Source organism: Tiliqua scincoides, chromosome 16, assembly GCF_035046505.1.
Source record: "Tiliqua scincoides isolate rTilSci1 chromosome 16, rTilSci1.hap2, whole genome shotgun sequence".
NCBI classification, from domain to species: domain Eukaryota; kingdom Metazoa; phylum Chordata; class Lepidosauria; order Squamata; family Scincidae; genus Tiliqua; species Tiliqua scincoides.
This window is the reverse complement of record NC_089836.1, coordinates 748112-767745: the sequence shown is the minus strand read 5'-3', so window position 1 is coordinate 767745 and position 19634 is coordinate 748112. Positions and strand designations below refer to the sequence as shown.

Here is a 19634-nt window from a genome sequence, read left to right as displayed (position 1 = left end):
TATTTATTTACTGTATTTCTACCCCGCTTTTCTCCCCGAAGGGACCCTAGGCGGCTTATAGCAAGACAGGCAGGCAGAGAGTCTGCAGGCTAGAGTGGCAACTAAGAGTGAACATTAACTTCCTGCTTCCTAGTGGCCACTCTAGCCTGCAGGCGCCCTGCCTGCCTGCCTGTCTTGCTATAAGCCGACTAGGGTCCCTTCGGGGAGAAAAGGGGGATAGAAATACAGTGAATAAATATAATCTCTCTGCTTATAGCCTTTGGTTAAACAAAACATATAGGCAAGAGGGCTGCTGTGGAGATAGTGTTCACCTCTATCTCTAGTGTTCACCCCATGGTTTCCAGGATCCATGGGGCAGGGGGAGCATATAGGGGGTGCCTGTATACTGCTTTTCGACAAGAGTAGTTCACAAAGGGGTTTATAGAGTCAAACGAATCAATACGTATTATCCCCATCTTGTAGGTGGGGAAGGTGAGGCTGAGATGAGCCATGAAGTGGGTTCATGGCTAAGGCCAGAGTGGAACAGGTGATAGATAGGTCGGGGTGCGATCCTAACCCGCTTTCCAGCACTAAGCAATGCAATGTGACTCCGGGGTAAGGGAACAAATCTTGCCTTACCTTGAGGAGGCCTCCATGACTGCCCCCCAACTGCAGGATGCAGCGCATGCCCCACGGGGCACAGCTATGCCGGTGATGGAAAGGTGGTTAGGATTGCGCTCTCAGTCTCTTAGCTCCTGCGGTGCATGAGCTAAATCTGGGGCGGGGGAGTGAGGCCTGTTGTCGCCTCATTCCCCCCCCCCCCCGCTGTGGAAGAAGGAAGAGACAACAGCCTGGGGCTGCTCACACATCTATGGCCCAAAGGTGTGGTCTCCGTAACAGTTACTTGCTGTTCTTCCTGAAGGCCATTTGCTGGGGGGGGGGGGGAGAGCTATTAATTTCAGAAGCCACCATAACACCTGGGCTGAGGACTGTTGCCACCTCTCTGCCCTCCTGCCGCTCCGGAACGCTGCCGTCACCGATCCTGAAACAGTGCTTTATCGCTGAAGAACATTGGAAGAGCCTTGGTGGATCAGATCAGAGCGCAATCCATGCAGGGGCCCCGTTCCCCAAAACTGGCAGGCGGCCTATCGGAAACTGGCCTGTGGTTCCCCCGGTGCCCTTCTTCCAGCTTGCCTGCATTTCCAGCTGCCCCCCTTCTCCCAGGGGCCACCAAGGAAGCCATCGATCAGCCGCCTTCGCCAACCGCTTTAGTACGTCAAGATGTCTGCGGCGTCACTCACCGCCTCTGTGTCGCAGCCTGTGTGGGTGGTGTCTCTGTCTTCTTCTCTGCAATTCACCCGGGAGCTCGTTGGAATGATTCACTCCCACGCCTTCAACGGAAGAGCCCATAAATCGTGTGCAGGAAGAAGTTAGCGATAGCTTGCACCTGGGGTCGTCCTTGTTGACTTGGCAGGTGCTAGTGCTGGCCAAGGCAGTAATGGCACTTGTGGGCGAGCTTGATTGATTGCGGACAATATTTCTTTACCCAGCCTGTAATTAGTCTGTGGAACTTCTTGCCACAGGGTGCCACGATGGCACCCGGCCTTAGATGCCTCTAAAAGAGGTTTGGACAGACTTCTACAAGGAACATCCATCACAGATAGCAAGCAACGATGGTTACGTGAAACCTCAGGGTTTTAGAAGGAGGCTACCTCAGAATGTCGGGTTCAAGGGAGTGGCAACTTGGTGCAGGTGACTTGTTGTCTTGTGTACTTCTTGAGGCATCTGGTGGGCTGTTGTGAGATGCAGGAAGCTGGACTAGATGGGCCTTTGACCTGATCCAGCGGGACTGTTCTTATGTTCTTATCTAGTGGGCCACTGTGAGACACAGGAAGCTGGACTAGATGGGCCTATGGCCTGATCCAGCGGGGCTGTTCTTATGTTCTTATCTAGTGGGCCATTGTGAGACACAGGAAGCTGGACTAGATGGGCCTGGCCTGATCCAGCAGGGCTCTTCTTATGCTTATATGCTCTTCAGTCTTTTGGGATCTGAATGGTGATCAGGTTGCAGACAACTGGGGGGGACGGGACGACTTGCAGCTCATCGCCTCTCCCTGCTCTTTTGCAGCTCTCGGCATCCTCAGGACGAGGCTTTCTACCAAGCTGGACTAGATGTGTGCAGCCTCCTGGATCATTAGTAGGAGGGAGCTACGAGTGGCCACTTGAGTTGTAGCTGACCTCGCTGGCTCACAATCCAGAGCTGGCCAGCCCCGTGAAGAGTGTGATACTATAACTAAATTTAGATGTTCCACAGTGGTTCAGTCTGCCTTTTCTGTAGCACCTTGAATGTTGACATATGGAATCCCCTAGGTAGCCAGATGCAGAGGTGGTCTTGGGGTCTAGAAGCTTAAGGTTCTTTGGACGAGCAAGTGGGAGGCGCTGCCAAATCGGCGATCCTGGTGAGGGGAGTAGATAGTGAGTGGAGTGGAGGCATTTTTGGATAGATTGTTGATGAGGAGTTGACTCGAGTACCATTAATTTCATTGGCCTTGGTCATGGCTTACGTCCTTGGGGTACATTAGATAGGGATTTGGAATCCTCTCTTCTGTGGGCGGGCTGTTTTCCAACGCTTCTGTGACTCAGATGGACTTAGTTACACGCCCTTTTTTTGATTTAGAACACCAAAGCGTCTGAATACGCGGAGGTGATGGAGGCACTACGGAAGGAGCGGGACACTTTTGCGAGGCTCGTCGAATCCCTGAAAGGTGCCGACGGGTGAGTGTTGGAGTCTGGGCTTCCTGCGTGAAAACCCACCAAGGACTTGAGTGCCTTCTGGTCCTGTTGGGGAAGTATTCCTGGACCTGGATTGAAACTGGACCTGGATTTTAGAAATGGGCTATGTCAGAATGCCAGATGCAAGGGAGGGCACAGTGATGTAGGTCTTTTGTTATCTGGTGTGCTCTCTGGGGCATCTGGTGGACCGCTGTGAGATACAGGAAGCTGGACTAGATGGGCCTCTGGCCTGACCCAGTGGGGCTGTTCTTATGTTCTTAACTACAATTCCCAGGAAGCCTTGCAGGTCTCTTGTTATCTGGTGTGCTCCCTGGGGCATTTGGTGGGCTGCTGTGAGATACAGGAAGCTGGACTAGATGCGCCTATGGCCTGATCCAGTGGGGCTATTCTTATATTCAGCTGACAAGGGAGGGCACCAGGATGCAGATCTCTGGTTGTCTTGTGTGCTCCCTGGGGCATCTGGTGGACTGCTGTGAGATACAGGAAGCTGGACTAGATGAGCCTATGGCCTGATCCAGTGGGGCTCTTCTTATGTTCTTCTGTTCAGCTGACAAGGGAAGGCACCAGGATGCAGATCTCTTGTTTTCTTGTGTGCTCCCTGGGGCTTTTGGTGGGTCGCTGTGAGATACAGGAAGCTGGACTAGATGGGCCTCTGGCTATTGGGCTGTTGGGCAGTGGGGCTGTTCTTATAACCTGAGCAACAGAGTTCCGGGGGGGGGGGGGGAGGGGAGCATCCTATTAGTCATGCTTTAAAACTTAGTCAAAAGCATTTCTATTTGACATTCAGGAAGTGGGAAGAATGAGCCTTGAGTTAGCTGGTTAAAAGTGCCTTGAATGTTTCCCACATTGAATGGGGCCATGCAATTTATTTAGATATATTTTGGGTCAGATGTTTGTTTTATGCAGAGATTTGATGAGAGGGGCTTCGGGTTCAAAGAGAGTTTGGTGCTTGGCTCTTTGGGGGGAATTCTCTTTCATGGGCACCCTGATGTGCCGCTGATGTCCGGCAGCTTTGGCCCAACGACACCCAGGTTTTGAAGGGGCCGGAGCGACGTTCCTCAAAGCTTGGCTCTCCTGACTTGCTCTTGTTTTGCTCTTGGAACAAAAAAAATAGCGCCAGTCGCCTGCAAGAGGAGCTGAACATGGTCGTTCTTCTTCGCAAGCAACTGGAGGAAGACATCTTGGCGAACTGGAATCTGCGGAAGGTGCTGGAAGATCCGCTCAAGGGGAACAGGAAGGAAGGTGAGAGCGCCTGGGGCACAACGGCCTCTTCCGCCACACAAGGCACTTGAATCATTTAGATGGATACCCTCCCTTCCTGTATGAAGCTCAGGGTTCTCCCTCTCCCCCCCCTTTTAGTCCTCGCAACAACTATGTGTGGTAGTTTGCTTCTGTTGGCAACCTTCAGTCTCGAAAGACTCTGGTATCGCGCTCTGAGAGGTGGTTCTGGAACAGCGTCTAGTGTGGCTGAAAAGGCCAATTCAGGAGTGACAATCCCTTCCACACCGGGAGCAAGTGCAGTCTGTCCCTGGTCTGTCTCCCTGGCTATGGGCCTTCCTTCTTTGCCTCTTTGCCTCAGACTGTTGGCCAAGTGTCTCTTCAAACTGGGAAAGGCCATGCTGCACAGCCTGCCTCCAAGCGGGCCGCTCAGAGGCCAGGGTTTCCCACTTGTTGAGGTCCACTCCTAAGGCCTTCAGATCCCTCTTGCAGATGTCCTTGTATCGCAGCTGTGGTCTACCTGTAGGGCGCTTTCCTTGCACAAGTTCTCCATAGAGGAGATCCTTTGGGATCCGGCCATCATCCATTCTCACGACATGACCGAGCCAACGCAGGCGTCTCTGTTTCAGCAGTGCATACATGCTGGGGATTGCAGCTCGTTCCAGGACTGTGTTGTTTGGAACTTTGTCCTGCCAGGTGATGCCGAGAATGCATCGGAGGCAGCGCATGTGGAAAGCGTTCAGTTTCCTCTCCGGTAGTTTGCTTATTTATGTATTTTTTCTCATTTTTATATGCCCCCCCTCCACTCATGGTTCCTTCCTTTTTTCCTCACAACCTCAAGATAGGTGAGACTGATAGAGAGCACCCAGGACGCTTCATGGCTGAGCAGGAATTTGAACCTGGATCTTCTAGGTCCGACTCCAGAAGCATGACACCGCCCTGGCTCTCAGCATCTCCCTGGCTTAGGCTGATGGGTAGCAAGGTCCCCGCTTTGACCGTGAGGGACACTTAAGCCTCCCCTGTCCAACCCTGACTTCATTAGCTGTGAATTCAGGCATCCCAGGGTTGCTGTGAGCAACACAAAGGCCACAAGCAGGAGGTGCTGAAGACATTGGAAGAGCCCTGCTGGATCAGGCCCCCGGTCCATCTAGCTCTGTTTCTCACAGTGGTGGCCCAGGTGCCTCTGGGAAACTCCCAGGGGGGAGGAGGCTACCACCCTCTGGACCTATCCCTATGACAGTGCTGTTATTTTCACCCCCTGCTTCTGGGCTGGTCTGGAGTCAGTGCTTTGCAGGCAGGAGCTTATCCTAACCCAACCGGGGATCGAACCTGGAAGCTTCTGCCTGAAGAGCAGACGCTTTCGCCCTGAACAGAATCTCCCTCCTTTACAAGAGGCATCTGCTAACTTTCTCAACCGCCCGGAACCCTCCTCTTCCTCCCCTGCCATCTGCGTACTCAGTTGCCCAGCGCAGGGACGAAAATGTCCCTTGCGTTTTTCGATCCTCCATCCCCCCCCCAGTGCCTGTGGTGCTTTGAACTGAGCAGCCCAGTGCAACAGTTCCCTTCCTAGATTTGTGCAGCAAAAACAGCAGCAGCTATTCTTCTGCTCAGTTCCTGTGGTCCGTTGCACCCGTAGTGCGAGGTTGGGGAGGGGGGAAGAACCCACACTATTATTTAACCCGGCATTTCCCCTCGAGACCCCAGGATTCGTTTTCCTGAAATCCCAACGAATGCAGAATAATTCACAGATTCCCCCTCTTCCCCCTCCCCACCCACCCATCTTTGCACCTGGTCTGAAATTACTCCAAAATGCCATGCTAAATATGCAAATTATAATTCTGCATTAGCTCCACAATGCATGCTGATCGCTTGTGAAAATCTAATATGCCTGAGATGTCAGGAGAGAGAGAGAGAGAGAGAGAGAGAGAGACATTCAAAGGAACCGAAGGGGTGAAAGTTCTTTCAATTACAGGCAACGCTCCGTGTGGGATGGGACAAGTGGCTGTGATTTCCTCTCCATTCTCCTAGCTTGGCAGTTGCTATAAAAACATATATATTGCTCTCTTTTTTTCTTATTATAATGTATCACCACAAAGTATACTAAGCATTTTAGAGAAGATTTAAAAAAAAACCCAGTATGGTTCTAAAATATAAGCAGGCAAGCCTTATATTAAAGCTGTGCATCCCTCCTCGACAAGGGACTGTCAGCCCTAGTGGTTGTAGCCGCCCCATCTGATGAAGCAGGAAACCCGCCAGAGAAGCAGTTGGCCCTCTGGATGGTGAGGGAGGGAAAGGGGAGATAAAAGGAGACTTAGAGATGGCAGAGAAATTAAATGAGTTCTTTGCATCTGTCTTCACGGCAGAAGACCTCGGGCAGATACCGCTGCCCGAACGGCCCCTCCTAACCAAGGAGTTAAGTCAGATAGAGGTTAAAAGAGAAGATGTTTCAGACCTCATTGATAAATTAAAGATCAATAAGTCACCGGGCCCTGATGGCATACACCCAAGGGTTATTAAGGAATTGAAGAATGAAGTTGCAGATCTCTTGACTAAGGTATGCAACTTGTCCCTCAAAATGGCCACAGTGCCAGAAGATTGGAGGATAGCAAATGTCACGCCTATTTTTAAAAAGGGAAAGAGGGGGGACCCGGGAAACTATAGGCCGGTCAGCCTAACATCCATACCGGGTAAGATGGTGGAATGCCTCATCAAAGATAGGATCTCAAAACACATAGACGAACAGGCCTTGCTGAGGGAGAGTCAGCATGGCTTCTGTAAGGGTAAGTCTTGCCTCACGAACCTTATAGAATTCTTTGAAAAGGTCAACAGGCATGTGGATGCGGGAGAACCCGTGGACATTATATATCTGGACTTTCAGAAGGCGTTTGACACGGTCCCTCACCAAAGGCTACTGAAAAAACTCCACAGTCAGGGAATTAGAGGACAGGTCCTCTCCTGGATTGAGAACTGGTTGGAGGCCAGGAAGCAGAGAGTGGGTGTCAATGGGCAATTTTCACAATGGAGAGAGGTGAAAAGCGGTGTGCCCCAAGGATCTGTCCTGGGACCGGTGCTTTTCAACCTCTTCATAAATGACCTGGAGACAGGGTTGAGCAGTGAAGTGGCTAAGTTTGCAGACGACACCGAACTTTTCCGAGTGGTAAAGACCAGAAGTGATTGTGAGGAGCTCCAGAAGGATCTCTCCAGACTGGCAGAATGGGCAGCAAAATGGCAGATGCGCTTCAATGTCAGTAAGTGTCAAGTCATGCACATTGGGGCAAAAAATCAAAACTTTAGATATAGGCTGATGGGTTCTGAGCTGTCTGTGACAGATCAGGAGAGAGATCTTGGGGTGGTGGTGGACAGGTCGATGAAAGTGTCGACCCAATGTGCGGCAGCAGTGAAGAAGGCCAATTCTATGCTTGGGATCATTAGGAAGGGTATTGAGAACAAAACGGTTAGTATTATAATGCCGTTGTACAAATCGATGGTAAGGCCACACCTGGAGTATTGTGTCCAGTTCTGGTTGCCGCATCTCAAAAAAGACATAGTGGAAATGGAAAAGGTGCAAAAGAGAGCGACTAAGATGATTACGGGGCTGTTCTTATGTTCTTATGTTCTTATCTGTCTGTCAGAGCTGCAGCTGAACCAAGTTTCTCAAACTCTGCATGGCCCCACCTACCCAGGCTGCTGATTGGAGCTCACTGGGCAGGAAGGGCAACATAAGAAGAGCCCCACTGGATCAGGCCAGAGGCCCATCGAGTCCAGCTTCCTGTATCTCACAGCGGCCCACCAAATGCCCCAGGGAGCACACCAGATAACAAGAGACCTGCATCCTGGTGCCCTCCCTTGTCAGCTGAACATAAGAAGAGCCCCACTGGATCAGGCCCAAGGCCCATCGAGTCCAGCTTCCTGTATCTCACAGTGGCCCACCAAATGCCCCAGGGAGCACACCAGATAACAAGAGACCTGCAAGGCTTCCTGGGAATTGTAGTTAAGAACATAAGAACAGCCCCACTGGATCAGGCCATAGGCCCATCTAGTCCAGCTTCCTGTATCTCACAGGGGCCCACCAAATGCCCCAGGGAGCACACCAGATAACAAGAGACTTGCATCCTGGCGCCCTCCCTTGCATCTGGCATTCTGACATAGCCCATTTCTAAAACCAGGAGGTTGCACGTACTTTTTCTGCCTGGGCTGGGTCATTGCCTGAGTAAGGTCTTGTCTCTGGTGAGTGCACTCCTGTGTCCCTGATGAAAAACAGCCATTGCTCTTGGGGTCCTGGAGTGATAAGGAGGGGGTCTTTGGTGGGTGCAGTCATCCATGTGTGGGATGATGGAGTCCCCCACCATTTCAGGTGGTCATCTCAAGGGCGGTGGTCACTTAAAGATTTTGGTTGCTGCCTGGGTCATCAGCTGTCCCTTGGAGTCCGGCTCTGACTGGATCCTGACGTGGACCAAAATAGTTTCTTCTGTTCTGCTGTTGTGCCAGTGGCAACTTCATAGGTCTCTAGGAGTGGTTCCCAAACTGTGCCACATAAGGGCACCATGGGATGACCCTGGGCACCCCTCCTGGGTGCTATCATCTTGAATCTCGCAAAATCTTGTGAGATCCAAGATGACGGTGCCCAATACCTGCAAGATTTGGGCATCATCATCTTGGATCGCGCGAGATTTTGTGAGAATCAAGATGGTGGCGCCTGGTTGGAAGGATGAGGGAGCGCTGTGACCCCAGTAAGCTTGGGAACCGCTGGGCTAAGAGCAGCTTGGAGTGTGTGGGGGACGTCCATGCCATAGTGGGAAAGGATCAAATGCTCTTTTACATGCCAAAGTCCTAATCCTGAATCTCCCCTTCCCGCAGCTGCCATTTAAGTTGCCAAAAGTTAAAAAATGGGCTGAAGACAATGGGTAACTTAACACTGTAGTTTCATGCTGATGTCCAAGCATGCATGGGGTTTTTTCAGCTGGATTGCAGTGCACAGGTTATGAAACATGTTTGTGTGTGTGTTGTTTTGGTAGAGGAAACCATCTCTTCTTGGGGCGATCAGACTTCATACATGAGCATCTGCTTAAGAGAGCTGGATCACTGGACCTTGCAGATCGACCAGCTGTCTCTCGAAGAGCTCCGGAAAAAGGTATCACTGGCTGGTCACCGTGTGGTGGTTTGGCGGCTCTGCTTCTGGGCCTGCCTTCTTTGTAAGGGAACTCAGGGTGGGTGGTGTCCATGCAATCCAGTCTAGGGGAGGATTTGCAGGTGCAGGGGGGGGGGGGCTTGACCCTGAAGTTGTGGAGAACCTTGTCGTCAGCCTCTACCCTTTTCTGAGGGTTTCCTTTTGCTCTTCAAGGTCCTTGAGCTCCTCTCAGCGGTTAAGGAGCTGCATGCATCCAACGAAGAGATGAGGCAGAAGCAACTGGAGTTCTCCAAGCTGGATCTCCTTGCACAGGAAAGACCGGCTATTCTCGACCAGAGTGAGGTGAGACTGTTGGTTGAGGATACTGGGCTTAAGTTTCCACCGCCTGCAAAGGAATGGCCTGGGGAATGATGGGTGCTCAAATAGGGGGCTTTCAGGACCTTGGACAGGGACCTCTGGGCAATGATGACTGCCCTTGGTCGAGACAAATGCAGTTATGTCGTTGTCTTAGCATGTTTGCCCATGGAGGTCATCCAGAGTGGGACCCCCGTTGTGGGGGAGAGGTCGAAGCCTCCCGGCCATGATCCTGATCCCAGTGGTCCCTCCTCCCCCGGCGCCATTTGACCTGGAAAAATGAGCAAGGCACCAAGGCCAGTAATGAAATACACACCGCTCCTAGTTTAGTCGATAGTCCTAGCCCGACGGAGCCCATTGCCTCCCTCCTAGCCCTAATTACCCCTCCCAGGCTCCCTGACCCTTCTGAGCAACAGGAGTGGATTAATGGAGGAGGCCCATGAGCTTGGAACAAGCACATAGTCCTGTATGAGGCATTGCCTGCATTGGAAATGGCAACCAGGATATAATGGTTTGGGAGTTGGACCAGGAAGACCACAAAACTTGCTGGCTTAACTTGGGCCAGTCACTCTTGGTCTCCCCCTACTTCACACGGTTGTTGTGGGACCAAAAGAAGGGGAGGAATCATGGCCGCCGCCCTGAGCTCCTTGAAAGGAGGGTGGTATAGAAAGGTGAAAAACAAACTGGAGAGGTTGGGATTGCTGACATGAAGGGCCCAGCCCCTTGGATTGGAGGGGGGGGCTTTGGACTCGGGCAGGGGGCTCAGGAACGTTGGGGCCTAGGGGATTCCTGGAGATAACGATTGGGACTTGAGCATCATACCTTGGCACCGGCTCTTCTTACCCGACTGCCTCGTCTCTCCCCAAACGTGTTTGAGGTCATCACCATGATTTGGCGAAGCGGGGCCTGTGCGTGTGTCTGGTGCCCGACAAGGAGTTGGAGCTGAGCCACAAGACTAGCACAAGCCACAAGACTAGATAGACTAACACATTTAGGACTGTTGGGGTTAGCACCGAAACCCACTGCCTTGTCTTATGTGCCAACAGCTGCCCAAATAGCCACGTCTATCTTGGCAAGTCGTTCCCTGGCTGTGTGTGTCTCTGTTTCAAAAAGTGTATTAATTTCTGAAGGCCAATATATATATTTTTTTAAAAACACCCTTTTGCGTGCGCATGCCCCGGGCGTCTGTCTTCCCCCGCCACCCCAGCTCTGCACCTGGAAATATTTTGTAAAGCATGAATGTCAAATTATTTCTAATATAGATCCAAAACCGCCGCCTGACCTTTTCAGGACCGTTCTTTCGAAGCTTCATTTACAGCTTTACAAGATGTAGGCAATTTGCAACCTGATTTATTTTTTTGTGTGTTGTTAACTGTGCAGCCGGTTCGCTCCAACAGCGGAAGAGCTTGTCCTGGGGAGAGGTTTTTTTTTTTTTTTCTGCTGCAGCCCAGGCCATTCTCCTGGAGAGGGCAGTGTTCCCCTACAGATGTTCCTCCACCCATAAGGACGCTTCGCATTTATATGGCACTTTTGGGTGTTCCAGAAGCTTAGCGTACTTATCTTGTGATCCTTACAAACAGGTTAGGTCTCTTAAGCTGTCCCCCCCCCCTTGATTAAGCCTCTCTCCCCTTTATTAACCCTTCATGTCACGGGAGATGGCTCTTTTCACATGTGGCTTAGCCCTTGATTCTGTGTTCATTGGGTACAGAGCTGGCATTAAAGAAATCTAAAAATGCGCACTTTCCATAAAGAGGAGGAGGAGTGCAATTGAGCCAAACTCTGCTGTAGATCCTTTCTTGGTCATGGCTCCCTTGTGCGCACCAGCTCTGAGTAGTCTGGGGCGGCCTCTGGCTCCAAAAGAGAGATAAAAAGGATTTTCCTTTTTTTACCACCGTCCTCTGAACATCTGCTTTCCGACAGAGACAGCGTTCTGCTGAGTACTTCTTCCAAGGCTCTAGGGACTTGTGCAAACCAAGCGCGTCAGCGGTTCGGTTCAGAAAAATACAATCTCAGGGTTTTTGGCCACCAAGGGAAGATTTGTGGCAGGAAGCGTTTGTCCTCCATAGTTGGGCTTTGCCTTGGGCCGCCGTCCTTGCATTTAATCTTCCTTGTCTGACTTTAAAAGTCTTGGCTTGCGGAGAGTTCTGCCATTGGTCGGAAGCAAACGCGCACACAGTCTGAAATCTAGCTACTCCCCCTAAGTCATTGGTGTTCGGAAGAAGGACATAGTAAGTAACTGGGGCGGATCCAGAAGGCAAATCTTGCATCACGACTTCGGAATATTCTGGAAGCAAGCCTACCGCAGATGGTGACCATACAGGACATGACCGTCTTGGAAATGGCTTGGCTATGGAAGTCTGTGACCCAGGAGATGTGGTCAATCCCCTCTTGTGGGTGGTCTGAGGTCCAGGATGGGTCGACTTCAAGCTTGTGGGATCTACTTTTTTTTTTTTAACACCAAAGCAAGCAGATGCAAAAATACGACTCGGCAGGAAAAACAAACACTTAGAATCAACAGGCACCTTGGAGCACATACCTAGGAGTAAAAACATCAGAAGAGCCCCACTGGATCAGGCCGATTGCCACCTACTCCAGCTTCCTGTATGTCACAGTGGCCCACCAGATGCTTTGCGGAGCACACACGATCACTGTATCCTGTTGCTATTTCCTTCCATCTGGCACTCTGAGACAGCCCTACTCCTAAAACCTGGCGTTTGTGCATGCCTATCATGCCTTGTGACCTGTGATAGACTTTTCTTTCAGAAATCTATCCAGTCCTCTTTCCTAGGCCAGATGCCATCATCACATCCCGTGGCAAGGAGTTCCACAGATTAATGACATGCTGGGTAGAGAGTATTTCCTTTTGTCTGTTTCGACTCTCCCGCAACTCAGTGTTAGTGGATGCCCCCAGGTTGTGGTGTTAAATGACCTTGAAATCGTGCCAGAACTGAGCTCCCAGTCCCCGCCCCCTCCAAAAAAATTCATTCCTTATTTTCATCCGAGCTTTCTCACTTCATTGGCCAAATTAAGGGCTGAACTAGATGCGGGAGAGTTCATTGGTCCCATCGACACTGCCACAGTGTTTTGAGCTCAGTGAGGTTTCCATGAGGTCTTCAGAGGCATTGCTGTAGTCTAATCAAGAGCGCTGCAGAAGTCTTATTCCCCGCACACATGCGCGCATAGTGATCTGTGGAGATGGTAGTACCGGGCCGCCAGAAGCAAGATGGAATCATTCTGTCATGGCACATTATGTGGGGCTGCCCAGAGGAGTGTGAAATCTGCAAAGGCTCTCTCCGGCTCTGGGATGGCTGCAAAGAGCATGTCTGGAAGTAGAAATGTCATTGATCTAAGCTGATGGAGTCTTTGTGTCGACTGCGCCACCGTCTGAAGGATCTGAGGCAGAAGTGACATTTTTATCCGGCTAGTGAGCTGAGGGCAAGTCCTGGCGAGATGATCTCCGGTCTCTGCCCACAGGGTTTGCTTTGCAGTGGTGATGATCATTTATGGCAATGATTCCCAAACTGAGCTGTGGCTCCCTGGGAGCCACAGAATTCTCACAAAAAACCACCACCCTATACAATGTATAGGTTTGTGCCCTAATAGGGAGCTGGGGCCATGATCCATTAGGTCAAGGGGGCCCCCAGTCCAAAAATTTGGGAACCACTGGTTTTATGGGAACTCTGAACTGAAAGAATCTGTTGCATGAGAAGTTGTATCTCGTGCTGCTCAGGTTCACGGGTGGCGATGCTCAAGTGGCCTTGCGCACTTCATCTCTCACCAGTAGTATGGATGTAGAAACCTTGCCCAAAGGAATCATGGAGGCTGTTTGGGTTGATTCAGAGGACTTCCATTGCCCAAGTGGCATCATGACATAAGAACATAAGAACAGCCCCACTGGATCAGGCCATAGGCCCATCTAGTCCAGCTTCCTGTATCTCACAGCGGCCCACCAATTGCCCCAGGGAGCACACCAGATAACAAGAGACCTCATCCTGCTGCCCTGATTTCTAAAATCAGGAGGTTGCGCATACACATCATGGCTTGTTCCCCGTAATGGATTTTTCCTCCAGAAACTTGTCCAATCCCCTTTTAAAGGCGTCCAGGCCAGTCGCCATCACCACATCCAATGGCAAAGAGTTCCACAGACCAACATCCTTGCGATCGTGTCACTCTGGGTCAGCATTGGGGGTTGCATCCACTATCCACTACTGACTCTTGAGACCACCTCTCTGTTCCCATAACTAGCCCTCTGATAGTGGAGCAGCAGTCTAGGGGCCCACGTAGGTAGGAGTAGGGACGTAGAGGTCAGTCACTATTCCATTAAGGATTTTCCAATGGAGGCAGCCTAGGGGAAGACGATGTACACATGGGGACAACAAAAAATAAAAGCTGTTAGATTTTGCTGAGTTTAAAAGGTGTTAACATTTTAAAATGTTGCTAGATGTTTACAGGAGGAATGTAAGTATTTTAATATCCAAATATGTATTAAGAGCTCGCCTTGCAATTTGTATATCCATGTGTGGCCCTTGGGCAATTTCAAATCCAATGGGCTGATGCTGGAGGAGGAGGAGGAGGAAGAAGATGCAACCAGCACTGTACAATTTGTGTGGCTGCCAAGGGAGTAGTCAGCTGCCTGACTGATGTCAGCTAGCCACGAACTTGCATAGTGTTGGCTGCAGGGACAAGTAGGTTTGGGAACTGTAGTTTTCCCACGGGTGACTGACTGCACCTTTGGGGAAGTTCTACTTCCCAGGTGTCCTTGAACCTGGCACACTGCTAAGAGTGGAGGAGAGGGCACTTCTTTCCACTTGCCATCAGTGAAACAAGCCAAGTAAGCGGGTGGAAGGGAGGGATTTTGGAGGATTGGGGGGGGGGAGGTTTATGGTCAAAATGTGCAGCCGGCAAATAGACTCTGTCTAGGATTGACTTGAATAAAGCCAAGCCATTTCCCAATTTTGGGGAGGGGGGAGATGGGGGGATCCATTTAAGAATGCATTTCAAATCTGGGGGAGCTCACCGTGTCGATCTCGTGTTGCTGAAAAAGCAATGGAAGTGCTCAAGATGCTGAATTGACTGGGGGGAAAAGCATATATGTATATATTTTAGAGATCCCGTTTGAAGTTGCCTAACCTGCTGTTTGTGGCTCTGTTCCAGGCTTTATTTTCCGTTTTTTTCTTTTGCTTGACATGACTTATTTGCACACGTGTCACGCCACCGGCTTTTGTTTTGCGCACGCTTCATTTTCATCTCATTCCATACTCTTGTGTAGTTTCTTGAAGAGGCGGAGGAAAGCCGAACGCTGACCGGAAGCTTTCAGGATGAGACCATCACTCTGAGCGGGCCGTTATCTGACAGTACGGGCAAGGTGGGACCTTCTCGATCTCTTACGCTGTTACTTGAGGTGCAGCTGACCTTCAAGACAGACCTTTGGAAAGGGCAGATCCCCCCAGTTATCCAAGGGTCCCAGTGCTTGATTTCATCACTGGATTTTTTCTCCCTTTTTGGCATGTAGCTGGGCTTACTTCCTTGAGTTACCTGAAATGTTATGCTCTCAGGTTAGTTTGGGTGCGATACCCCTGAAGTGTACCTTGGCCCCATATTCTGGCATCTTGTCGTTTGGGTAGACGTGGGTTAATTGGCAAGGGAGTGAGTTGTACAGTGGGCCTTCAGTATCCGTAGGACCACTACCTATTCCGGGACCACCACCGTCCTTGTGGAGACCAAATTCCATGGATAATGAAATCCACAGGGGCCAGGGTTGCAGCTCCCCAAGGACTCACCTGGTGCCACGGGCTCTGCATCCATAGGTATTCAAATCTGTGTATAAGGAAGGCCCAGTGACTTAGGGCTGAGCTGCCATCCAGACCCCTTTTCAGTAGGCTTTTTGCAGGCCTGTCTTTTACAGGCATTAAAGTCCCTGCCTGTTCCTCCTTTCAGGGCGCTAACCTGGAACTCACCTGCAACACTGATGGTTTCCGTGGGGGTTTGATCACAGCCACTGTGCCCTTCACTGGGGTCCTCTCTAGGAGAGGGCGGTTGTTCTGGCTCTCCTTATGTCCCAACCCTCCGGCAGCCACCACCCTCAGCTATCTTAGAAAGACACTCCCTTCCCTGTGCATGCAAGAGAACGTGGAATGCCTGTCCCAATAGGATGTGTGATCTTGCAGCACAGGCTGTTGTTTTTGCATAGGGCAAAGGGCATAGGGCTGTTGTTTTTGCTCCTATGCAGCAACAGTCCATGGTAATAACGACATTCATAAAGCAGTTTTTGCCTGTTCATGTCACCCTTCCAGCAACTCTGCAAGGCAGATATTTCCAGTCTCTGTGTTGTAGCAGAGAGGACCTGGCTCTCCAAGGGCCGCCTTGTGAATGGTGTGCCATGCTGAATTGGATCATTGGCCTGCCCAGCTCAGCATTGCTGTCACAGACCAGCAGCGACTTTCCAGGGTTTCAGACAGGGTTCCTTTTCTGAGGTGTAGCAGAAATTGAACCCTGGATCTTCTGCAGGAGAGGAATGTCACCAGTTGAGCTGCCACCTGTCCCTGATTTGTGGCCAAGGTGAGATTCAAACTGAGCAAGTCCAAATTCTCAGCTCTTTGCTACTGTGTTGCATCAGCACCTGAACTGCAATCCTGTGCACACCTTCCTGAGTATACTGTCATCCCTTGGTATCCGCAGGGGATTGGTTCCAGGCCCCCTGCGGATGCCGAAATCCATGGATACTCAAGTCCAGTGCTGCAGTCCAGTGCCTGAAAGTTGCGCTGGGCCCTCCAAAGGTTGCATAGTCTGTGGCTCCCTCCCTGGGCCTCAGAACTCCACTCAGATGCAATCGGAAGCAACTTCTCCTGGCAGGAGGTCTGGTTTAGAGGTCTGGTTTAGAGGGTTATCTTCAGGCAGAGCCTCCGTCTGCCTGAAGATAACATCCACAAGGTCGCCAGTTCGAGGCCACCGGCACCGTGCGTCCTTGGAGCAGCTGACAAGCTGAAGCCGAGCGATTCCATCTGCTCTGAGTGTGGGAGGATGGAGGCCAGAATGTGAAGCCAGATCGGAATGAAACACCTGAATGTAGTGGTTCTTGAAAGAAAGAACCTTCTTTCAATTGTAAAAATCCCTATTTAATAAGGGATTTAAATAAAGCCTGCCTATGTAAACCGCCTTGAATAAAGTCTTGAATAAAGACCAAGAAAGGCGGTATATAAATACCTGTTATTATTATTATATTATTATTCTGGTTCACGCCCTTCTAGTGTCATCTGGGAGATGTTCTGACTCCCAGGGAGGCCAGTGGAGTGGGCTCTGGGCCTAAGTACATCTTTTGGACCTGTTTGGAAGTTGTGGATGCAAAGTTGTGTCCAGAAGTATTCTGAGGCATCATTGGGTGGTCAAATCTGTGAGAGTTGAGCCCATGGATAACGAGTGCCCACTTGAACTTGGTGGAACTTAGTTCTGAGTAACCACGCATAAGATTGTGTTGTAAGATGTCTTTAATTGGGATGGTAGCCATACTTGAGAGCATTGGAACTTGGTTCTCTGGAGCAGAAATCCAAGGAAATTTAGTTACCACCACAAATCTCTCTTTCTCTGTTGTGGTTTAAGCCTATCCAATCGGTGTTCCTTAGTCTCTGTTCGAATGAATAGCGTGAGGAATGAATGTAGGAGCTGTCTTTATCATGTAGATTAACACTATAAAGGGTAATTATGGAAAGATTACAGTCTTCAGTACCACAGATATACCTGTGTAGTTTTTGTGTGTTTTTTTTAAGAGGAGAAAAATGCATTTTATTTCCAGCAGGGTATTCCTTCAGATTCTTTGAGCGCGCAATGCGCGAGTCTCAATCAACCCGGGTTTGAGCCAGCCATAAATCCGGTCTTTGGTGGGAGCACGACAGGCCAGTCCTACGACGCCCAAGAGGGGAGTTCAGTGGCACCGCTTTCAGATGGAACTGGGGTGGCAGTCCTCGGATCTAGGTAAGCAAGAGTGGCGGGCAGGTCTTTGCGCTTGACAGCCATTCCTTTCAGAAGCAGGGAAGCCGGCAATTGCGCGAAAGTGAATTTGGATAATAGAGCTCTCTAATTTACCTGGGAGATTGGCAAGCCTCCTTCGGAGCGATTTGGGCCCATCATGCAATTAAGTAATTAGGGCGACGCAAGAGTGGCGGTTCCTTCCTGGGCACACGGTGGCTTGTGGGAAGCTACCTGCTTCCAGTCGAGGGCCTGTCGGGAGCGTAGAAGGGCTTACAGATAATTGTACAAAATTAGACCGCACACGCCTCTTAAATGCTCCTCCAGGCAAATGAAAAGCTTGTGCAAAATGGGTGGGAGTAGCCAGTTGACGAGAACAGTGGGATGGAAATCAAGGAAGCAGTGAGGATTTGAGAAAACATGCGGCTTCCGTTCTTTGGTTTGAGCATCGCACGAAGTGGGTTTGAGCATCTCTCGGTAACCATGGCAGATGTTCTTGCCTTCTTTCAAACAGACCCCCGTTTCTGAAATCCCTGTAGCGAGTGCTCCTCCGTGAAGGTCCCTTGAATGAACTTCTACTGCTCAGCTCAGCCTCCCTCACCGGATCAGGGCTGCAGGGATTTATGTCTTATGAACACCAGAAGAACCTTGCGGATCAGGCCAAAGGGCTACCTAGTCCAGCTTCCTGTTTCTCACAGTGGCCCCTGGGAGTTCTCAAGACCCCAAGGAGACTTGTAGCCTATGGTAAAAGGATACATGTTAGCTTTGAGCCACAGTTTCTGCCGAAAGGCGGGATATCAGCGATGGGCATGGATAAAACAAACCAGGATGTTAGGTTAGGTGCCTCTGATTGCCAGATGCAGGGGAGGGCACCGGGATGCAGGTTGTGTCTGTTGTCTTGTGTGCTCTATGGGGGCATTTGGTGGGCCACTGTGAGATACAGGAAGCTGGACTAGATGGGCCTTTGGCCTGATCCAGCAGGGCTCTTCTGATGTTCTTATGTTCAGCTGACAAGGGAGGGCACCAGGATGCAGGTCTCTTGTTGTCTTGTGTGCTCCCTGGGGCATTTGGTGGGCCACTGTGAGATACAGGAAGCTGGACTAGATGGGCCTCTGGCCTGATCCAGCAGGGCTCTTCTTATGTTCTAAGAGTGATAGTCTTCTTTCCATAATGGAACTTGAGACTGTGTGTGTAGTGTTTCCCAGTCAGCCTCTTAGCTTAGGTATCAGCCAGAGCCAGGCCTTCTTAGACGGGAAGCCCAGTCTTATCCAGTGTTCAGGTAGTGGGGCCACACGACCTGTTCCGTATGCAACACATGGTTTGAGCAGGCTGGAGGTCTCCTCAGGGTAAGGGAATGTTTGATCTGTCCCAGCCTGCCCGATGGGGATAGTGGGATCCGTGCCAGCGAAATCGTTGGCGCAAGTCTGAAAAGCCCTGTGTAGGGCTTCTAGGCCTTAGGAGGGGGAAGAGGATATGGAGTAGGCCTCCCCTGCCAATCCAGTCCCCTGTCCTGGGTCTGAATCTCCCCCCCCCCAAAAAAACCCTCCCTGCCTCTGTTCTTTATGGGACGTTTTGCAACACCTAGTGCTTAGGTTGCTGCGCTGGCGTTCTGCGCAATTAGGATTGGCCTGTTAATATCGGAATCTGCCTTGATGCTGAATCAGGTCCTTAGTCCACCTAATTCAGTGTTGGCTCTCACTGACTGGCAGCAGTTTTTCAGAGTTTTCAGGCACTGGCTGGCAGCAGCTGTTGGGGGGAGGAGGAAGGGAGTCTTTCCCAGCCTTTCATGGCGATGCTGCCGGGATTCAACCTGGGACCACCTGGATGTTTCAAAGACTGCTTTAGTCTGTAACTTTCGATACGTCCTGGAGATGACTGATTAACCAAGTCGTCTCATCTTGGCTTCTGTAGAGTTAATGCTGCTTCTGCCACAGTCCACTTCTAACAACCGTCCTTGCCGGTGGGCCAGCTGTCCTCTGGTTTTGAGAGTTGGGAAAGAACAATTTTTTCCGTATTAGAGACAATCTTGTAAAGGTCTAGCCCAGTGGTTGTCAAACTTTTTATCACTTAAAAATGACGCTCTATTGGGACCCACCCTAGCTTTGCCAGCCGTAAAATAAAAAGGTGATTTAGAAAGGAATCTTTTTGTTGGCATCCTTCAATCTCGGAAGACTGGTATCGCGTCTGAATGGTGGTTCTG

General features: G+C 50.6%; 2 protein-coding genes across 4 annotated transcripts in view; one reads left to right on the top strand and one right to left on the bottom strand.

Annotated features, from left to right (window-relative positions):
* NOTCH1 (notch receptor 1) overlaps positions 1 to 19634 on the bottom strand; it is a 787535-nt gene that overhangs the window by 583128 nt on the left and 184773 nt on the right. The gene's annotated exons all lie outside the window — the stretch shown is intronic.
* Positions 1 to 19634, top strand: part of CDK5RAP2 (CDK5 regulatory subunit associated protein 2) — a 108237-nt gene that overhangs the window by 36109 nt on the left and 52494 nt on the right. For 2 of the 3 annotated variants that reach the window (XM_066610711.1, XM_066610709.1), the window contains exons 15-20: positions 2657 to 2754; positions 3887 to 4014; positions 9006 to 9121; positions 9332 to 9460; positions 14742 to 14837; positions 17262 to 17440. In XM_066610711.1, coding sequence (XP_066466808.1) covers positions 2657 to 2754; positions 3887 to 4014; positions 9006 to 9121; positions 9332 to 9460; positions 14742 to 14837; positions 17262 to 17440 — 746 coding nt within the window. The remainder of the gene's footprint in view (positions 1 to 2656; positions 2755 to 3886; positions 4015 to 9005; positions 9122 to 9331; positions 9461 to 14741; positions 14838 to 17261; positions 17441 to 19634) is intronic. The other variant, XM_066610710.1, reaches the window with a different exon arrangement.